This window comes from Micromesistius poutassou (assembly GCF_964030765.1).
Source record: "Micromesistius poutassou genome assembly, chromosome: 5".
Classification (NCBI taxonomy): Eukaryota; Metazoa; Chordata; class Actinopteri; order Gadiformes; family Gadidae; genus Micromesistius; species Micromesistius poutassou.
In genome coordinates, this window is record NC_140275.1 from 6,690,405 (window position 1) to 6,711,042 (window position 20,638).

At 44.2% G+C, this 20,638-nt stretch overlaps 2 protein-coding genes across 2 annotated transcripts in view; one reads left to right on the forward strand and one right to left on the reverse strand.

The window, feature by feature from the left end:
* ptgesl (prostaglandin E synthase 2-like) overlaps positions 1–3,921 on the forward strand; it is a 4,683-nt gene extending 762 nt beyond the window's left edge. The window contains exons 2-7 of the mRNA XM_084467895.1: positions 459–644; positions 1,127–1,182; positions 1,395–1,547; positions 1,937–2,137; positions 3,126–3,243; positions 3,459–3,921. Coding sequence (XP_084324021.1) covers positions 459–644; positions 1,127–1,182; positions 1,395–1,547; positions 1,937–2,137; positions 3,126–3,243; positions 3,459–3,590 — 846 coding nt within the window. The 3' untranslated portion in view covers positions 3,591–3,921. The remainder of the gene's footprint in view (positions 1–458; positions 645–1,126; positions 1,183–1,394; positions 1,548–1,936; positions 2,138–3,125; positions 3,244–3,458) is intronic.
* Positions 3,922–4,418: 497 nt separating this feature from the next.
* gle1 (GLE1 RNA export mediator) lies at positions 4,419–20,024 on the reverse strand. The gene is made up of 15 exons (XM_084467988.1): positions 19,833–20,024; positions 19,166–19,384; positions 18,847–18,987; positions 18,025–18,173; positions 17,782–17,842; positions 15,698–15,937; positions 13,889–14,111; positions 12,408–12,520; positions 11,090–11,302; positions 10,439–10,629; positions 8,496–8,625; positions 7,930–8,034; positions 6,859–6,941; positions 5,275–5,338; positions 4,419–5,054 (listed from the first exon to the last, which is right to left on the reverse strand). Exons 1-15 carry the CDS (start codon positions 19,929–19,931, stop codon positions 4,986–4,988), a joined length of 2,100 nt encoding a protein of 699 aa, XP_084324114.1. The 5' UTR covers positions 19,932–20,024; the 3' UTR covers positions 4,419–4,985.
* Positions 20,025–20,638: the final 614 nt, after the last annotated feature.

Sequence of the window (20,638 nt, forward strand, 5' to 3'; positions counted from 1 at the left end):
TTATTTTTACTTGTTTTTTCATCTATTTATTTATTTATTTGTGTTTCTCTTTGTATTATTATTTTATTTATTTTCTCCCATATGGCTATTTTTGATTTTCCTATGAGAAGTAGGTTGTTGGTGGGATATGGGGGTTTGGGTGGGTAGGCGGGCGAATGGGGTGATTATGTGTCTCTGACCACTATAATTGTACTGTTGTGAATCCTCCTCATAAACAAATGAAAATTAAAAAAAACTTGATCACAAAAAAAGAGGAATACAGATATTCCTAGAGTGTGGACGTTGAGTTTCAAACCAAGGACCTTTTGGCTGACCACGACAATATCTAATATGTTTTATATCGACATGAATCAAACCTCGCTGCGATAAGATTATTAGTAATTTAGCAGACGCGCCTTACAGGCTGACCACCACAATAAAGGACACTTCCTGCTACAATAACCATGATGTTCCTCCAGGGTCCTCAGGGTTTGAAGCTCACCTTATACCAGTACAAGACATGTCCATTCTGCAGCAAAGTGCGAGCCTTCCTGGACTACCATGGACTGCCCTACGAGGTGGTGGAGGTCAACCCCGTCATGAGGAAGGAGATCAAGTGGTCCACCTACCGGAAGGTCCCCATCCTCATGGTGGATGGAGATTTGGTACGACCGTCCACAACCCCGGGGCCCCTGAAGCACCCTACTGGGCCCCTGTAGCACCCTATGGGCCCCTGAAGCACCCTACTGGGCCCCTTAAGCACCCTACTGGGCTCCTTAAGCACCCTACTGGGCTCCTTAAGCACCCTACTGGGCCCCTGAAGCACCCTACTGGGCTTCTTAAGCACCCTACTGGGCCCCTGAAGCACCCTACTGGGCTCCTTAAGCACCCTACTGGGCTCCTTAAGCACCCTACTGGGCCCCTGAAGCACCCTATTGATATTGGGCCCCTTAAGCACCCTATGGGCCCCTTAAGCACCCTATGGGCCCCTTAAGTACACCATGGGCCACTTAAGCACCTTATTGGGCCCTTGGATGTGTTCCTGGGGGCCCCAAGGCCAGCTGCCTGGGCGGCTCTGCTGTTTTTCTCTCTGGTGCTGTTCTGAAGGGAGAAACTTGTAAATTACCTCTTGTTTCTTGTTTCCTAGCAACTGAACGACTCATCCGTTATCATCAGCTCCCTGAAGACCTACTCAGTGACCAAGTGAGTGAGTGTGAGTGAGTGAGTGTGTGTGTGTGTGTGTGTGTGTGTGTGTGTGTGTGTGTGTGTGTGTGTGTGTGTGTGTGTGTGTGTGTGTGTGTGTGTGTGTGTGTGTGTGTGTGTGTGTGTGTGTGTGTGTGTGTGTGTGTGTTAAAATGTGGATTATGTTTTCTGTGTGTGTGTTAAAATGTGTACTATAATGTTTTGTGTGTCAGGGAGAAGTCTCTCTCTGAGGTGTTGGGGTTCTACCCGGAGATGAGGTCGAAGAACGACCGTGGGAAGGAGGTGACGGAGTACAGCAACAAGTACTGGCTGATGCTGAGTCAGGAGGAGACGCAGGACCTCTACCCCCAGAAGGAGGCGCAAAAGTACCCCTCCCCCAGTCCCCTTGACCTCCTCCTCCGGAGAATGATTTCCACCTCCTTCAGCTTCATGCAACGTTGTGCTGAATGTTGTGTTGTTGAACGCTCTGTGTTTCTGAATGTTGTGTTGTTGAACGCTCTGTGTTTCTGAATGTTGTGTTGTTGAACGCTCTGTGTTTCTGAATGTTGTGTTGTTGAACGCTCTGTGTTTCTGAATGTTGTGTTGTTGAACACTGTGTTTCTGAATGTTGTGTTGTTGAACGCTCTGTGTTTCTGAATGTTGTTGTTAAATACTGTGTTTCTGAATGTTGTGTTGTTAAACACTGTGTTGCTGAACGAACGCTCTGTGTTGTTAAACTCTTGTTTCTGAACGCAGCCTGTCTGTCTCCCTGCAGGGAGGAGATGAAGTGGCGCCAGTGGGCGGACGATTGGCTCGTTCACCTCATCTCCCCCAACGTGTACCGGACCCCCGGTGAGGCCCTGGCCTCCTTCGACTACATCGTACGCGAGGGGAAATTTGGAAGCTTCGAAGGATTCTTTGCCAAGTATGTTGGTGCCACCGCTATGTTCCTGATCTCCAAGAGACTGAAGAACAAGTAAGTCTGACACGGCGGTGGGGTTCTGGGAGGAGTCAGCGGTCATTCAGGACCGAAGGGATGAGAGCAACGTCCTATGCAATCCCTTTTGGAAATTGACACCAGCCTCTCCAAGCCAGCCATAATCTGCCAAACCCACCTCTGCTTTTGCCTCAAGATACTGTATGAGCCAACTGGCAGATTGGCTCCTAACAACATCTAGTCTGGCAACACGAGCCAGGGATGTAGGTGATGCTGCTTTGAAATGAGTTTTATTTTAAGTGTCTGAAGTTGGCTCTGATGGTTGTGTGATTTTGGGGGGATTTTTTGGTCTTAAGAAACCATCTTTTTTTCCAGCCCCTGTGGAGTCGGGAGGCCAAAGATTTGTTCCGGTGTGATATTACCAGCTTGACTCGTGTAGTGTGTGAGATAAGGCGAGTTTTTGGAAAAGGTGCCGAAAGAATTTGCCTAGCGTGGACCGACGGCAAAGCACGACTGATTGTCAAGACCAGTAGTGTATTGTTTGAAAGTTGTTTTAAGTGATTTGAATGCATTTATATTTACATACATTTATTTTGGACTTAAATGGCATTCCATAGATGGCAGACTTTCTAGATCTAATGAGGAGCGAATATGGTTTGGCCATGCGAGGCACCAATTCCTCTTTAAAATAATCATCTTTAGCATTGTGTTCCTTCCTACCAGTGATAATATTGATCCACTCACCAGTGACCTTCCTTTGAGGAGACGTGGTACACAAAGAGGGTGTAGATGAGGGAGAAATCTATCCAGAACAATCTTTATTTATATTTAAGATTTATTTTGGAATTCTTATGCTTTATTATAGAGTGAGATAGACAGGGAGGTATGGGAGAGATAGGGGATGCCATGCAGCAAAGGACCACAGGCAGGTATCGAACCCTGGTCGCTGCCATTACGCTCTACCTGGTGAGCCACCGGGGCGCCCCCCCAGAACAATCTCTTGATGTCCAGCATGTCTTCCCTGCAGGTACCACCTCCAGGACGATGTGAGGCAGGACCTCTACACGGCCGTCAACGACTGGGTGGCTGCCATCGGCAAGAAGAAGAACTTCATGGGCGGCGAGCAGCCCAACCTGGCAGACCTGGTGAGTCTGACGATGTACAGCCTCCCAGGGCGTGCCTGTACATTGTCATTCTGTGTGCGAGATTGGTTCGCCGTGAAAGAACCCCTGCTCGGTCTCCATGGAAACTGTGTGCTGGCTCATCCGTCCACTCCTGAGTCCCGTTCTGAATTGTATTTAGCTCAGTGGGTTGAGTCGCGCTGTTCCCAGGACTGACTGGTCTCTCTCTCTCCCACCAGGCGGTCTTCGGGATCCTGAGGGTCATGGAGGGGCTGCAGGCCTTTGAGGACATGATGCAGAACACCAAGGTGAAGCGCTGGTACCAGCGCATGGAAACGGCCAGGCTCCACCCCCAGGACCTCCAGCTCTGAACCAGGAGCTCCAGCCCCTGACCCTCTCTCCCCCCATGTCCCAGACCCTAAGAATAACTAATGCAATAGGCACAGTTCTACACTTGTTGCCCTAGCAGGGCACAGTAAGCTCATCGTCCTCACTATGAGGGCGTTTGTTTTAGGTGTCAGAGCAGACCAAACTAGTCACATGGATCCTCTGCTTGTTCAGTTGAAAACATGTTTGGAGTGTTGGATGTAAACTATATGCTTGTCTGCAAACGAAATTCTAAATATTGTTAATTACTGTAAAGATATTGAATAAAGACATGATGCTGCATGAGGATAGCCTCATTAAGCCGTTAAGAGATGATATCTTAACTTCAGCTGCTTCCTTCAGTGCCACAGTGTCGGTCCCTGTCTGCCGTGTCCTCCTCATACCCACCCCTCACTGCACCAGACACAGCCCATTGAGAATTCCCTTTCATATTTGAACATGGACCACGTCTAACCTTCATGCAGTACTGCGTGTGACCACAGATGGTGTTGGTTTTCACTTAAAGGTGATATCATAGCTTTTTCCATTTTTTTCCATTTGCTTTGGACTGTTATTTGACGTTTGTAAACATTGTTTTACGTCTGCTGAGCTAGAATAGGCAAAGTCCAAGCCAGGGGGAGTATTCACGCCCACCGAGAACGCCCCTCAATAAGTGCTTGAAACAGCTTGTTTGCGCTCAAACCTTTTGCAGTGGGCAGTGCTGAAGTGCAAAAGTCCCGCCTCCCGGCTACCCGCAATGTTTACAACTTCTCAGGGGGTGAATTTTTTTCTGACCTGGTACCTACAGATCATTGATTTATTTAATAATCAAATTGGGCAGGTGAGATGCTACTGTTGAACAGCCATTAGACAATAAAATCTCAGTACATTCAGAGCTGCATTAGATTGTCTAATATGTCTAAACAGCTTTAAATAAAACCATGATCCAAGACACTATAGGCACTGTATTGAAGCCTCAGCTTCAATACAGTAAGTTGAGGCTGATGCCTAGGCTTTGACCCACAATTCCATACGTTCTACCATCAGTGTTTTAGTGAGAAAGAGTGGAGAGTATTTAAATACTGAACAATTAAATTGTATAATGTGCCTTCATCTCTTCAGCAGATCTAACTCATGTTTTGACCATAGCCTGGTCCATAAAACAAACATGACAAGCCACCAGTACACAGTCTGACAGGTTGTCTCAAAAAACACATGGCTCTGCCCCAAGCTCAACAATTCGACACAAACACCAAAATAAAAAAATTGTCCAACTATAAAAAGGGAAGGGGATCTCAGCCCAGCCAGAGAGAGTCTGCTTTGATTAGCTCCAAGTAGAGCTGCTTCAAGTCCATCAAAAATGAGGAGCATCCACGTTAGATCCAGACTCCCATGTTGGCTCAATACCTCCAGAACTCGGGGGTGAGGTATCCTTTGGCAGGGCTGATCTGACGGCTTCGCAAGGATCCCTGGAGAACCAAACACACAGGAACATCATGCATACCAGATATCAAAACATAAACAAATATTAAATGACACAAATTCAACCTAACAACTCAGAAGCTACATCCAACATAACAGAAAAAAGTCCAACATTCTTCTGATGAACATTCTTCTTCAAATGTCTGACCCACTGCTAGAGGTCTGCAGCCGTTGAGCCAGAACCACTGAACCCAGATCAGAACTCACCTCCAGGAACTGCTTCAGTCTCATGACGGAACCCATCTGCCCAGCGCTGGTGATCACCTGGATCCTGAGGAACACAACCAACCACAACATTAGAGAACCTCAGAGAGGCTGAGGTTCCTCCTCAGTGGAAGTCCACTTTATTTTACTGGCCAGTGGCTCTGGACAACAATCAAATACAACCATACAACCATCCATACAGGTGCATCTCAATGAATGAAATAGAATATTGTGGAAAAGTTAAATAATTTAAATAATTCAATTGAAACTCATATTCAACTCATTTCATTCCACCAAAAGCGAAATATTTCAAGCCTTTATTTGCATTCATCTTGATAATTATGGCTTACAGCTCATGAAAACCCCAAATTCAGCATCTCAATTCAAATATTATATAAAACCAGTAAACAAAAATAGATTTTTAATACGGAAATGTGGGCCTTCTGAAAAGTATGTTCTCAGTACTTGGTTGGGTGGCACAATGCGGCACGGAGAGCCTGTGGCTCTGCTGAGGGGGTATGCAGCCCAGGTTGCTTCGATAGCGGCGATCTGCTCGTCTGCATTGTTGGGTCTCGTGTCTCTCATCGTCATCTTGACAAGACCCCAGACATTTTCTATTGGGTTCACACCAGTATTCCAATGGTCATTAAACCAGGTTTAAGTGCCAAGTCCTGCTGGATCATGAAATCAGCATCTCCATAAAGCTTGTCAGCAAGCCTGATCCTGGGAGACAGCTGCGTTGACTTTGGACTTCGTCCACTGTGATAAAACACAGTGGACCATCACCAGCAGATGACATGGCTCTCCAAATCATCACTGACTGTGGAAACTTGACACTGGACTTGGATACAAGCAACTTGGATTCTGTGCCTCCATTCTTCCTCAAGACTCTGGGACCTTGATTTCCAAAGTGACAGACCAGTTCTCTTAGCATAGGTAAGACGCTTGTGATGTTGTCTCTGGTTCAGGAGTGGCTTGACACGAGGAATGCGGCGACAGTTAGTAGTAGCCCATGTCCTGGATCCGTCTGTGCGTGGGGGCTCTTGATGCACCTCCTGTCACTCCTTGTGAAGCTCCCACACATTTTTAATGACCTTTGCTTGACAATCCTCTCAGGGCAGCGGATATTGTTGCACCCTTTTCTACCACACTTTCTGCCTCCTTGTGGAGGGTGTCAATGACGTCTTCTGCACAATGATGATGTTTTCTGCACAACGGTCAAGTCAGCAGTCTTCCCCATGATTGTGACGCCTACTGAACCAGACTGAAAGACCATAAAAAAGACTCAGGAAACCTTTGAAGGTATTTTGAGGTAGTAGCTGATTAGAGTGTAACACCTTGAGCCTGCAATATTGAAATTTTTCACAATATTCAAATTTTCTCAGATAATGAATTTGGGTTTTTCATGAGCTGCAAGCCATAATTATCAAGATTAAAATTAATTGAAATATTTCCCTTTGAGTGTAATGAATCTATATAATGTATTATTTTCTAGTAATTTACTTTTCCACAATATTCTACTGATTGAGATGCACTTGTACATACATACATACATACATACATACATATGTGCGTGTGCGTGTGTACCTAGGGAAGTACTCTTCATGGATGAACATGAGTAGTTTCCAGAACTGACCCTGGTACTGCTTCATCAAGGCGTGACCACACACCTGGGAACACAACACAACACAACACCAATGACCACACCTGGAGACAAAAACACATCAGGTTCACTTCAACAACACACCTGAACACACCCACAACAGAATACAACACGACTACCAGGTCATTTGCATCAGGGTTCAAATCCCAAGTCTGTGTGCTGAAGGTTTGCAAAGACCCACTTTGCCTACTCCATGACCCTACACAGTGACCCCACACAGTGACCCTACTCTGTGACCCTACACTGTGACCCTACACGTCACTCCTGGCGGCCGATGACTTCAGCGTATGCGGTCCTCACAGAGCTTCACTCCCATGAGTAGATTCAGTCTTGCGTATTCGTATCCTGAGCCGATATACTGTCCTTTTGTGTCCACCTAAACCTGAGGTGGAAGTATAAATAGCTCTGGAACGATCTGCATTACTCTCCCAGTGCTTCATGACCGTGGTCATGAATAGTATGATGGAGAATATGCCGTTACACACGGGGTATGCAGAAATGAGAAGTCAGTATTAGGCAGCGCGAGGTTAAGCAAATTCCAGATTATAACCCAGTCCTCCAGACTATTACCGATATTATAATCCACACCTCGATTATAACCCAGTCTTCCAGACTATTACCGATATTATAATCCACACCACCAGTTTATAACCCAGTCCTCCAGATATAACCCAGTCCTCCAGATTATAACCAATATTATAGTCCACACCTCCAGATATAACCCATATTTTAATCCAGACATCCAGATTATAACCCAGTTCTCCTGATTATAACCGATATTATAATCCAAACCTCCAGATTATAACCCAGTCCTCCAGATATAACCCAGTCCTCCTGATTATAACCAATATTACAGTCCACACCTCCAGATATAACCCATATTATAATCCAAACCTCCAGATTATAACCCAGCTCTCAAGATTATAATTCTGTATTATAATCCTGGCCTCCAGATTATAAGTATTATAAGATACGAATATACGAGTATTACTGACCTCCAGGAAGTCGAAGATCAGCGTTGCTGTGACGTCTGCCAGAGGCTCCATGTTGAGCATCTGGGCCAGCCAGCGCCAGCCATGGTTCAGCCCGTGAGGACCCGGCTGGAGAACAAAACACTAGTCAGAACCCCGCTTCTACTGCTAGAACCTCTGTTATAATAATACTGTCAGAACCCCGCTTCTACTGCTAGAACCTCTGTTATAATAATACTGTCAGAACCCCGCTTCTACTGCTAGAACCTCTGTTATAATAATACTGTCAGAACCCCGCTTCTACTGCTAGAACCTCTGTTATAATAATACTGTCAGAACCCCGCTTCTACTGCTAGAACCTGTTATAATACTAGTGATAGAACCCTGCTTCTACTGCAAACCAACACTTGTACTAACACTAGAACACAGCTGGGTAACAGTGATGGTGATAATAAAGAGGTACACCACCAATACTAGAATCCTGGTACTAACAGTACAACCCTGGTACTAACTGTACAGTGCTGGTTCTACTGCTACAACCCTGGTACTAACATGACCACTGGTTCTAGTACAGCCCTGGTTCCACCTACCCCAGGCTTGGCGCCGTAGGGCCACCTCAGCTGGATGATGGCGGCGTAGAGGCGGATCATCCCCGACATCCTCTTCAGGAAGCTGTCCTGACCTTCGACCCCAGCATCATCCACCCGGTAGCCCAGGATCCTGTTTAAAATAACATTCATGTTAACAATACCATACCATTACGGTTAACCAAGGACCCTGGTAATAACATACCATAACATTACATTCTAGCATACTGTACCAACCCATAATGATAATATTATGTACCAGAACAATATTAACATTACCATTTACATACTCTGGACATTAAGAGAGAACTATTACCCATAAAGTACCTGGGTATAGTACTGGGGTGTGTGTGTGGTGCACTATGTTGGTGTGTGACTCCATAAAGGCTCTGGTGCAGTCCAACATTAACCCGTACAATGGTAAATGGACTGCATTTATATAGCGCATATTTTGTAACCAGTGGCCACCCAAAGCGCTTTACAATATTGCCTAACATTCACCCACATTTCTACACACATTCACACGCCGACGGCGTCAGCCATGCAAGGCGACAGCCAGCTTGTCGGGGGCAGTTAGGGTGAGGTGTCTTGCTCAGGGACACCTCGACACTCAGCTAGGAGGAGCCGGGGATCGAACCAGCAACCTTGTGGTTACCAGCCAGGTTTTTATAGATTTTAGTTCGGCCTTCAACGCGATTCAGCCATTTATTTTACTTGAGACACTTATGTTTGTAAGCTCTTTTAATGTTAAGTGGTATTACTCTTTTTTAACTAATAGGACATAATAAGGTACATGAGGCAGTCTCAGACCCCAAATCCATCAGCACAGGGGCTCCACAGGGGTGTGTGAGCTCCACTGGCCTTTTTACTATTTACACCAATGAATGTGTGAGTAAACACCCACACAATTTCATTGTTAAATTCTCTGATGACACTGCTATCCTTATTCTCTGATGACACTGCTATCCTTATTCTCTGATGACACTGCTTATTATACAGAGACCAAGACACAGCCTCCTACCATTCGGAAATAAAACAGTTTGTAGATTGGTGTGATGATCACCATCTGGTTGTTAACGTCACTAAAACAGAGGAGATGATATTTGAGCCAATCTGTTAACCTAAACCTGTACTTATTCACAACATCCCAATACGTCAGGTTACGTCATTTAAGTATTTGGGTGTTTTTATTGATTGTTCCCTTACCTGGCACATTCATGTTGAAAATCTTTGCACTAGGCTCCAACAAAGGATGTACTTTTTAAGAAGGCTTAGACTGTATGGTGTCAACAGCAAACTCCTGTTTCTATTTTTTCAAATGATTTTAGAGAGTGTGATACACTATAGCATGCAAACCTGGTATGGTAATCTATCAGTTTAGTTAAAATCCAAGTTGGGACGTCTGATCAGTACAGCTTTTAAAATTGTAGGGTTCCACGAACAGTGCTACCTACAGTCACTGTACGAAAAATCTGTGCTCAGGGAGGCACATAAGATACTGGATGACCCAACCCACATTCTCAATCAGGAAATAGAGTTGCTACCCTCTGGTAGACGATTTAGAATGCCGAACTGCAGGTAAAAGAGGTATAAAAACTAATTAATCCCAGCTGCCATTATGATGCTAAACAGCAACAAATGACTGTGTTACCTACTTGTACACTTTTACCCCCCCCCACCCCCCCACCCCATGTTTTTCATGATCTGTAAGCCATATTCCTCAAGATGAATACAAATAAAGGCTTGAAATATTTGACTTTGGGTGTAATGAGTGAGTTTAACTTTTTAAATTGAATTATTGAAATTATCATTCCAACAAACAGCATTTAGATCACTGCAGTGATTGCAGTGGCTACCAATCCAGCGGCGGCACTGCTTCACAGCTGGCCTCATGGAAGGGAAACCCTTTAGACAGTAGTATTATAGTAGTAGTAGTATCACGGTACCTCTGGTACTCTTCTAGGGAGGTGCCCTCGGTCATGGGCGGGTAGTGAGGGACGGAGTAGGGGCACTTCCTGTGGAGGTGGGCCAGGATGAGTTCCCCCACCTGGGGGTGACGCTCCCACACCCCCGAGGCCACCACGGCGATGGGGAAGGCCGCCTCATGGTGGGACGCCACCTCCTCCTCCCCTTGTTTCTACCCGGAGGGAGAGGGAGCACAATGCAGTGTAAGAACCACAGGATTAACTTAAGGTTATACTGAAATACCAACTCCCACACATCTACATCCAATTGTTGTGTACGGGGAATGGGTTCACCTAGCGGTTGTTAGTGCTTTGCACTCTGTGAACAAAGCAGAGTTCACAGAGTGTGAACCGTACAGTAACAACCTTACTGTACGGACAGCGATAGATTGTTGTTTCTCCTTCTTCTGACAAACGTACTTATTGTAAGTCACTTTGGATTAAAGTGTCTGCTAAATGCCCTAAATGTAAATGTAAATCAACATGATATGGCATACAAGACTAAACTCTGAATGAGTCATTTGGAAGTAGTAACTCTGAAACACTAGCTGACATACACGGCTCCAACAGGACTAAAACATTCAACCCTGTCGTCTACTGGATGACAGTAAGCGGACATCGTCCCGTTCCCACCTGAAACTTCTCGGCCAGTTTGTAACAGACGAAATCCAGCCCCTTGGCATGCTGGGAGGTGGAGACGGACCTCCCCCCGGTCACCACTGTCCGTCCTGACAGCAGCTTGTCCAGTTTGTCCAGGACCTCCCGGAGCTGCGAGCCGGAGACGCTGGAGATCTGGCTGACGGGAGTGGTGGCGGCCTTCTGGAGCTCCATCCTCAGCCTCTTGGTCTGGGGGAACACCTCTGTTACCTACTTAGCTACTACACAACCCCAGGAGACCTCTGTTACCTACTTAGCTACTACACAACCCCAGGAGACCTCTGTTACCTACTTAGCTACTACACAACCCCAGGAGACCTCTGTTACCACACAGCTACTACACAACCCCAGGAGACCTCTGTTACCACACAGCTACTACACAACCCCAGGAGACCTCTGTTGACAACTACACCCATCCTCACCTTGACCACTTGTACAGTATGCATTGCAATTATAGATTTTTCTAACCCTTTTTTTTTTTATGTGATTTTGTGTGATTATTAACTTTTTTGCATCAACCTACGGGTATAACCAGAGTATAATCTAGAGAGCAATGCCACTCCTATTGACCAAGAAGAAACAAAAGAAAGACTGCAATACCAAGCTTGAGCACCAGGAGCAGAGGTGCTAGACAGTGTAGAAACGCATGGGGGTTAAATGGGCAAAACACTATATCATGATGGACAACCTCCGTCTATTTCAGCCAAGTATGTGATATTCATGACTACTACTGCAAATAAAGCAAAGATTTAATTAATATGAATGTAATTTCCTATTCACTGTCAGACTATGGCCAGAATATACCTCAACGTTGATTTTATGAAAATGGCTGATAGACTCTGATTTCATCTCTATACTGATGACGCTCAATTGGCGCACTGTCGACGAGTCCCTGTGTTTGGCTTCACATATTCAGCCAAGTGGAGTATATTCGTGGCTTAACTGAACATAGTGGATGGAGTAGAGCACTAGAGGCATATGCTATAGCACCCGCTGTCAGACAGTAGCAGTAATATATTTTCATGAATATGAAACTCTCAATTCTGGATTACATTTCTTATCTCTAAAAAAGATTATTTAGAATAAAAAAACAATACCGGTAATTATTATTATTATTGTTATTTTGTCGACCTGGCAATGTAAGTATTGTGGAAGCAACAAATCCCGATGCTCACATTGCAGTTTCTTTCCTCCAGCCCTCGTTGACAGGTGACTAAACGGAGGACTGTGTTCGTTAGGGGGCTGGCAGGTGTGTCAAGAGAAGCCTGGTCTGTGATTGGTCGGTCAGTCTCACCTGGGTGTCCGTGGCGGTGTTAAGCGTCTGTAGGGAGGACAGGGTCTGGGAGGCGGAGTCCTGGAGCCCTCGGTACCACTGCAACGTGGCATCTTCAGCACTGTTCTGCAGTCCTGCTCACCACAACAGAGATGGAGACAGAGGGACAACATTGGAGTCAAAGGAGACTAGGCTGCTATCCTTGGGATTGGGGTGAAGATTTTAATTTCCAAGGAACAATCTGAACAAAACACACACACACACACACTACTTAAATACATCAATCTGCTGCACTTTGAGAGCAAAATTAAAAAGCGGCAAGCAGAAAATGCATGTGCGTCATAACTGATGTAAATAGATGACGCAATGTCCTTTATTCGTTATGTGACTTATGTAAAATGACCTTTATTCACCGTACTTTCACGGGTCTTTAGACTGCGTTGGAAATGCAGACGTTTAAGTGTAAACATTTGTAAAAATAAAAATATCTTTGGTAATTAATAGGAAACACTGGTCTATGTTAATTCAGTTTAACCTGTATTATATACAGTCTATCAGTACGTTTACATGCACAGCTTAATTCGATTAAAGACAGTTCGACTATGCTCCTCAATTTGACAACTGCAATTGTCCGCGTATACATGGCGGTGAGTAAATCGATTCATTGGCCGAAGCGTGTCATACCCCGGTACGTTAGATGGCGCTGTACCCATTTCAACTAGTGGTAATAGAGCCACCGGCTGACCTCTTTACGTCACCAGCAACAACAAACTCAGGCGGCATTCGAGAAAGATGTTTTCAGTAGACAGCTGTCAGTTCACTTCGGGTCCACATCATTTCGTCTCCGTCGTATGCGGACTCCTCCGGCTGCTCTGCCGGCGGAGGAGTCCGCATACGACCGAGAGGTCGAAACAATGGAGCGTCTGAGAAATGATATGGACCCGAAGTGAACTGACAGCTGTCTGCTGAAACATTGCTTTCTTTCGAATTGGATTATGCGTTGAATTGCGTTCTGCGCAATCACCCAAGGCTGAATTAAAAGTACATGTTTTTCTAAATGTTGCTCATCAACAAGGTTGTAAAATAACTACAATCTTTATTCATTCATTGCGCCGCGGCCGAACTGACGGGGGTATTCTCTGATATTATGAATCTTACAGACTGCGTTGGGTTCTCCGACTCTCTGGTACTTCCACAACAAGTAAAGACTCCTAGTATGGTTTATCTCACCCATGGGGGAAAAGGAATTGGGGGAAATTAACTTTGGCTTTGACTCTCTGAAGTCCAGATTGAAACGAACATGGAGGAGAAAGCGATGTTTCAGTAGACAGCTGTCAGTTCACTTCGGGTCTCAGCGTCATGTATACCCGGACAATTGCAGTTGTCCAATTGCAGAACATAGTCGAACTATGGCTTTAATCGGATTAAGCTGTGCATGTAAACGTACTGTATGTTAAGTCAGTTTAACCTGTATTATATACAGTCCACATACACTCCCTCACCTTTTTTCTTCGCCTTCTCTTTAGCAGACTGTGCGGCTTTCTTCTGCTCCTCCTCCCTCACCTTGAGCTCCGCCTGCTTCCTCCTCTCCTCTTCCTCTTCTTCATCCAGCCTCTTCCTCTCCTGGGCCTTGGTCGCCGCCTCCTGCCTCTCTCGGATCAACGCTCGCATCACCTGCAGAGCCCGCTCTGCTACCGCCATGTCCTCCACGCTGGGGAACGCCCCCTAAACACAGCCACACCCCCAGAGGTTAGCCACGCCCTACACACAGCCACACCCCCAGGAGTTACACACGCCCTACACAGCCACACCCCAGGGATTGGCCCCGCCCCTACACACAGCCACACTCCCAGGAGTTAGCCACACCCCCACACAGCCACACCCCCAGGAGTTAGACACGCCCCTACACACAGCCGCACCCCCAGGGAGTTAGCCACGCCCCTACACACAGCCACACCCCTAGGAGTTAGCCACGCCACTACACGCAGCCACACCCCCAGGAGTTAGCCACAAGGGCTGCAGCAATTAACTGGTTACACTATTAAACCGCGCTATTAAATCGTCAAGATTTGGTAACTAAGGCCTGTCTACACCAAGTGTTTATGGTCTCCCTCTAAAAAAAAAAAGGGACATTGGCACCTTATATTTCTATGAATAACGGTTGCATTTTGAGGAATTTTAACAAACTGAAATTGGAAGGACAACCTGCAGACTGAACGAGAACAAAAGTTACAACCACGATGCACCAGCTTAGAATGCAGTGCGGCACATGCTGTCACAAGATGATCATTTGTGTTTGAGGGGGGCTACGTTTGAGATCTGTTTGAGCAAATAAGACATGAGCCTGCAGATCCATTGGGTTCAAAGGCTAGATCTCTCAGGCTTCTGGTTGAGCCTTCAGATTTTTCCTTGATATCCACTCTGCTGTTCCAATAGTCAAATGACAAGAAGCTCATTGGTTCACTGTATCAACTTGGGGGCCGAGGAATAAGGATGGATATCATTACCATTTTAACGGTACCACTACTCTTATTCATCGGGTACTTTACGGTACGCTTATTGGTTCTTTTTGACGGAGCACGATCAATTTTGCATCATAAAATATGATGCATCATTATTCATTAAACTATTCAGCATTATATACAATTTAAAAAATGTCAGGTTAACAACAATGAATATGTTATTCTTGTTGTTTCACATCGAATTTGAACACAAAAGTTTTTGACAGTATTTTTACTGTGCCGTAGTAATAGTTTTAAAGCATCCCAAATTGTATTTATGAACGCCACCATAGCAAAAAGAATCAGCAGGCTATAGGTTACTTTAAATCATTAACCCTTCTTGTTATTAATTTAACCCCTGTGTGTGCGTGCAGTGTGTAGCGACTTGCTATAGAGCTGACCTGCCCCCCTGCTCGCACACCGGCGCTCCGAGAGAGAGATCCCTCTTGGATTGGGAAGAGCAAAAATGCATCATAGACAAATGTTCAAATCGTCTTGCATAATAGAAAGGGAGCTGGTTAAGATATAATGTGCAAGATGACGTTTATGCAGAAAGAATAAATAAATATATCTTCTTAATTCCTCGAGTACCGAACCGATAACTTTGGAGCATGTTGGCCCTATGGTCTTTAATCATTTGTACTCCGGGCCCATCCAATACCGGGTTTCAGTAACCATCCCTACCGAGGATACAACATTGTATCCTAACAGTGTTTGAGCAAACTGGATTGTTTTAGAAGGCTGCTACCATAGGACTGACTATTGGAATGCAGCCCATATGTCAGGGACCAGATCTGGCGATGACCTCACCTCTGCGGTCGTCCGCACCACCTCCGACACCTGGGAACACAGCTGGTTACCACGGGTGATGTAGGCGGTGATGTCATCGGGGGCGGGGCCGGGCTCCAGCAGCTGGTTGAGTTGGAGGATCTCTTCCTGGATGGAGTTGAGGTTCCTCAGCCTATCCCGTCCCTCCTCCAGCCGTTGCCGTTCTAGCCCCGCCTCCCGCACACGCTGCTGCTCAGCCTCTCGCAGACGCAGGTTCAGAATCTGAGGATCAAGGTCCACTTTATTACATTGATTTGAACAAAATTTAATCTGTAGATCATTTTATTCCACCAGGAACAGGCCAATAAAAGAATAAAAAAAAGATAAACCTGCAAATAACAAAGTCTATTCTGCTGTTCCAATAGTCAACTGACAAGCTTAGTGATTCACCGTATCAACTTGGGGACCGAGGACTGAGGATGGGTATCGTTATTTTAACGGTACTACTACTCTTATTGATACTGCTTATTCATTCGGCAGTTCAATCGGTTCTTTTTGTGTTTTTTTTTTTTTTTTACAGAGCGTCATAGATTTTCCCAATGGCGTACTTGCACTCAGGGCCTGCTCTAGCAGGCGCCCTAGGCTAGATTTTCTTTGGGGGGCTCCGAATTTAGTGCAAATATTACTTACACAAATTATAAAAAACCACACATGTAAATAATTTTTTGATACGTGAAGACATAAATTATACATTTGTAAGTTACGATTTGTGAACAGCAAATCATATGAAATCTTTGAATACATATCCACAAAGCACATTGTTTTGTGTGACAAAAATTTAATCCTTGTGTTCGCACATTTGCCAATATCATCTTGTGGCTACAAACTGCTGTTGAGACAAAATTTGGCACTCATTTTCCAGGACTGCAGAGAAGAAAATCCATAAATGTATCCACCAATCAGAACCCAGGTTTCAGAACATAGGGCAGTGGTGGTCTGCAGTGTCCGAGAGAGCTTTGAGCTTTTCGGACACAGTATAGTATAGTATATAGTATATATAGTATAACACCAGGGAATTTAATGTCTGTGTACGAGGGAGGGTTAGGATTCCGGGACACATAGTATAACGCTACGTTGTGTGGCGCATTTCACATACAACATTGCTTATTAAAACGCTCATACACAACTACGTTATAAGTACTAGTATAAAGTTGTTTTATTATTTGAGTGTTTAAGGCTTAGTGATTCTGTTGACCATTACATGACTTTATTATGTTGCAGTTCAGTTGAATTTTGGAAAAGGGAGATGGAGGACATAAATGAAATTGAAAACTATAGGTACGTTTAAAATTTATAGTTTTCAATTAATAAAGTACATAAATCATTCATACTATGCTTAATGGGAAAATACTAAATAGTAAAAGTAATATAATACTAAATTACACAATTAATCATACTAATATGTATTGTATTGCATTATGTAATATATAATTCTTGTTAGAATTACTAGAAACAACCTGTGCAGCTTCATATCACATCAGTACCTGATTTGTTGTTGTAAATTCTTTCCTGCTCCTTATTTTGAACAAACCAAACATTAGGCAATGGTGTTGTCTTTTTAGTGAGAAAAATGCAAATGCATTATTTTGTCATCCTAATCTTAGATTATAGTTTGATTGCTTCTGCTGTTTAAACTTTTGAGCCAAACAGTATTTTCACCTTACAGTGTCAGTGGGGAAAGCGAACATCCATACTCCTTTCTCAGAGCGATTAAAGCTTCACCATGCACCACCACAGACAGACTGCTTGACATACTATTCATGTTTCCCAGTTTGTCAGAGATGCATTCTCTCACTGGGCTTTGAATGCGTATTCAGCGTTTAGGGCCGGCCAGCGCTGCTAGCACTATAGTAGAAGTACAGCCATGAAACTGTCTTTTGTGTGTGTGTGTGTGTGTGTGTGTGTGTGTGTGTGTGTGTGTGTGTGTGTGTGTGTGTGTGTGTGTGTGTGTGTGTGTGTGTGTGTGTGTGTGTGTGTGTTCGAAGACAAGCCTTTACAATGAGGCTTGTCAGCCTACAGCCTTTATCCAGCCAGTCTCCACAATGACCCCTGGTCACATGACATACCTTCATCCTGTGTCTGTGCTCCTCCTTTAGTTTCTCCTGTCGTCCAATACTCTCCTTCGTCCTGAGAAAGAGAGAAAAAAAAGAGTACTGACTTTCCAAACCCAAACTGCTCCTCAATGTCTCCTCTCTGCATTGTTACATAGTGCAGTTATAATATGGAAGGTATGCTATAGTCCTTCTTCTGATAGTTTCAATGTGGATATGATAGTATATAGTAAAGGGTATATAGTGTATTAGAATTACTCTCTGTCCATCAGGTCTCTGATGCTTTGGGAGTCCTTCCTCTGCTTCAGCTCCATGAGCTCCTCGAAGCGTTTCAGCTGCTCTGACTCTCTGTTGGCCATCGCCACCACCAGCTGCTCCTGTCTCTCCTGCCGCAGACTCAGCTCCTTCTATACACATATACACAATGTCACCAATGTGGTACGTAGTGTGTAGTGTATAGTGTACAGAGTGTAGTATGTAATGTGCGGAATGTAGCATGTTGCTGTAGTGTGTAGCGTGTAATACATAGTGTGCAGAATGTAGCATGTAGTATGTAGCATATGTATGTAGTGTCTAGCGTTTAGTATGTTATGTGTGAGTGTGCAGAATGTAGTATGTAGCCTGTGTAGTTGTAGTATGTAGTATGTTATGTGCAGAATGTAGCTGTGTAGTGTGTAGTTTATAGTGTGTAGTACATAGTATGCGGAATGTAGCATGTAGTGTGTGTAGTTATAGCGTTCAGTATTTAGCGTATAGCCTATAGTGCTGACGTGGATATGTATCAAAACAATATTAGCACAAAGGATATCATGTTATTTACTTTATTACTAGTGTAATAGTATGTAGTGTAGCTTGTACTAGGTAGTGTGTAGCACTTCTTTACTTTATTAGTAGTGTAATAGTATGTAGTGTAGCTTGTACTACGTAGTGTGTAGCACTTGTAATGTGCAATAGTATGTAGAGTAGCATGTAGACTGTAGCACATGTAATGTGTAATAGAAGGTAGTGTCTTGTATGTGGTGCACATCATTTAGAGTGTAGCATGAAGGGTGTAGCCTGTAGTGAGTGGGTGTATCCAACCTTGGCCTTAGCCCGGTGCTTTTCCTCACACAGCCGGATGCAACCAGCGGTCTGCGTTGCCCTGGGAGACAGCAGCGACATGCTAGGGGGAGGTGAGGGACTGGGCGAGGGCGGTTCAACTTCCCGAACATCAGGAACCAGCTAAGGGGGATGGACCATCATAGCAGGTTACATGTACTGCTTTGATGTACCGGTATATATATATATATATATATATATATATATATATTGCGTTGGTCAAACTCTTTTAAAATATTTTTTTCAAGACGATGAAGGGGAGGGGGGGAATCAGGTGCATGCAAGTGAGGGAGAAGCTTACCTCTTCACTTTCACACTTTTCTGATGGCACCACACTCTCACTCACTAGGGGAAAATTGTTGGGAGCCGAGGAGGAGGAAGGAGAGCTTTGTGAGATCGCCTCACTATGGTGTGACTGACAGCTGGCGTCTCCAAGGCGTTTCCTGGGGCTTAGCCTTGTAATGATGTGACCAGACAGAGGAGACAAACTGGGGCCCTCGGTACAACCAGATAGGATGTCCTGCAGCAGCACAGCGACAGGTGAAATATGTAGTTAAACACTGGCTGGATAAACTCAAGTACTTAGATACGTAAGGTTAGTTTGGTTCATCCCTGTCCTTAAAAAACACTTGCATCTCTGTGTTAGAGAGATGTCCTTCTTCATGTTTGTGACTGTAGCGAGCAACCTACAGAAAATTCAAGAATTTCTCAAACTTTTCATCAATAATACTTCAGTGTATACTGATTTATAATTAAAAAAAACAGACTTGAGCCGATTACGTTTTGCTTTTGTAACAAACTCACAAGCAATCCGTAGTCTCTCTCTCCCAAATCTATATATAGCATTAAATCACATTATGCTAAGAATTATATTACAATACCAACCCGTTCTGTTATAACCATCTACTGCTGATAACACTTCTAAATAATAAAGTTGAAGACAACACAATAATACTTTATGAACTCACCTCGCCCCTCTCCACCCAGTCCGCTTGATACTTTAGTTTGCCTTTTGAGGAATTATTTAGAGCTTCTATGGTTTCCCATCGTAAGCTTGCAAAATCCATGACAATGCGCTTATCAAAGCTTGAATTACAGCTTTTAATAAAACCTTTAAATGCCTTTTACCCGCTTTGTTTTTCTAAAACATCCAAGGCAGACGGTAAAATATGAAGTGAATATGGGTCCGACGGTAAATCCTGTTCCTCAGGAAACATGAGCATACACGTTGGTTCCGGTGTTCACTGCCTTTCATGTACACTTTTGGTTGGTTTTTAATGTGCGTTTTATAACTTTGATCTGTGAACTCTCTGTTCACAGGTCTTGCTCTGTAGGTCAAAGACATGTTTTCTATCATTTTAAAATGTTTAATTTAGTTTATTTATTGGCCACTTGTTTAAGGTCATAACCAAAGGACCCTGATCCATGCATCATGTCACAGACAGCACAATAAAGTCATTAAAGATGGCAAAGTCATGATAGTGATGGCACATATGGCAGAGACAGCACAAACAAATACACATATAAAACAAGACTATAAAACACATACTACATCCTCTTTGCTAGGAGCATTCTAACGTTAGCTGAATGTAGAACGTTCCTTGTACAGGAACCTTATCTTCCTTTATCTTGCTTCAGATTGAACCTCCATAGCCCGCCTCATGCCATCCTCAGTAGCTATCCAACTACAACCAAGGATATTGATGGATGGCTTGTTAAACCTCACCTCATAGCCTACATTGACTATGATTTCTGTTGCCTTGTGAAATTCAGG

What these genes read in the sequence shown, in the direction of transcription:
- gle1 (XM_084467988.1), bottom strand. Translation starts at nt 19,931, where the DNA reads ATGGATTTTGCAAGCTTACGATGGGAAACCATAGAAGCTCTAAATAAT. An exon ending in AGCACAGACACAGGATGAAG is followed by an intron (nt 15,938 to 17,781) that starts GTATGTCATGTG and finishes CTTGATCCTCAG; the next exon opens with ATTCTGAACCTGCGTCTGCG. An exon ending in CATGAAGAGTACTTCCCTAG is followed by an intron (nt 5,339 to 6,858) that starts GTACACACGCAC and finishes TGTGTTCCTCAG; the next exon opens with GATCCAGGTGATCACCAGCG.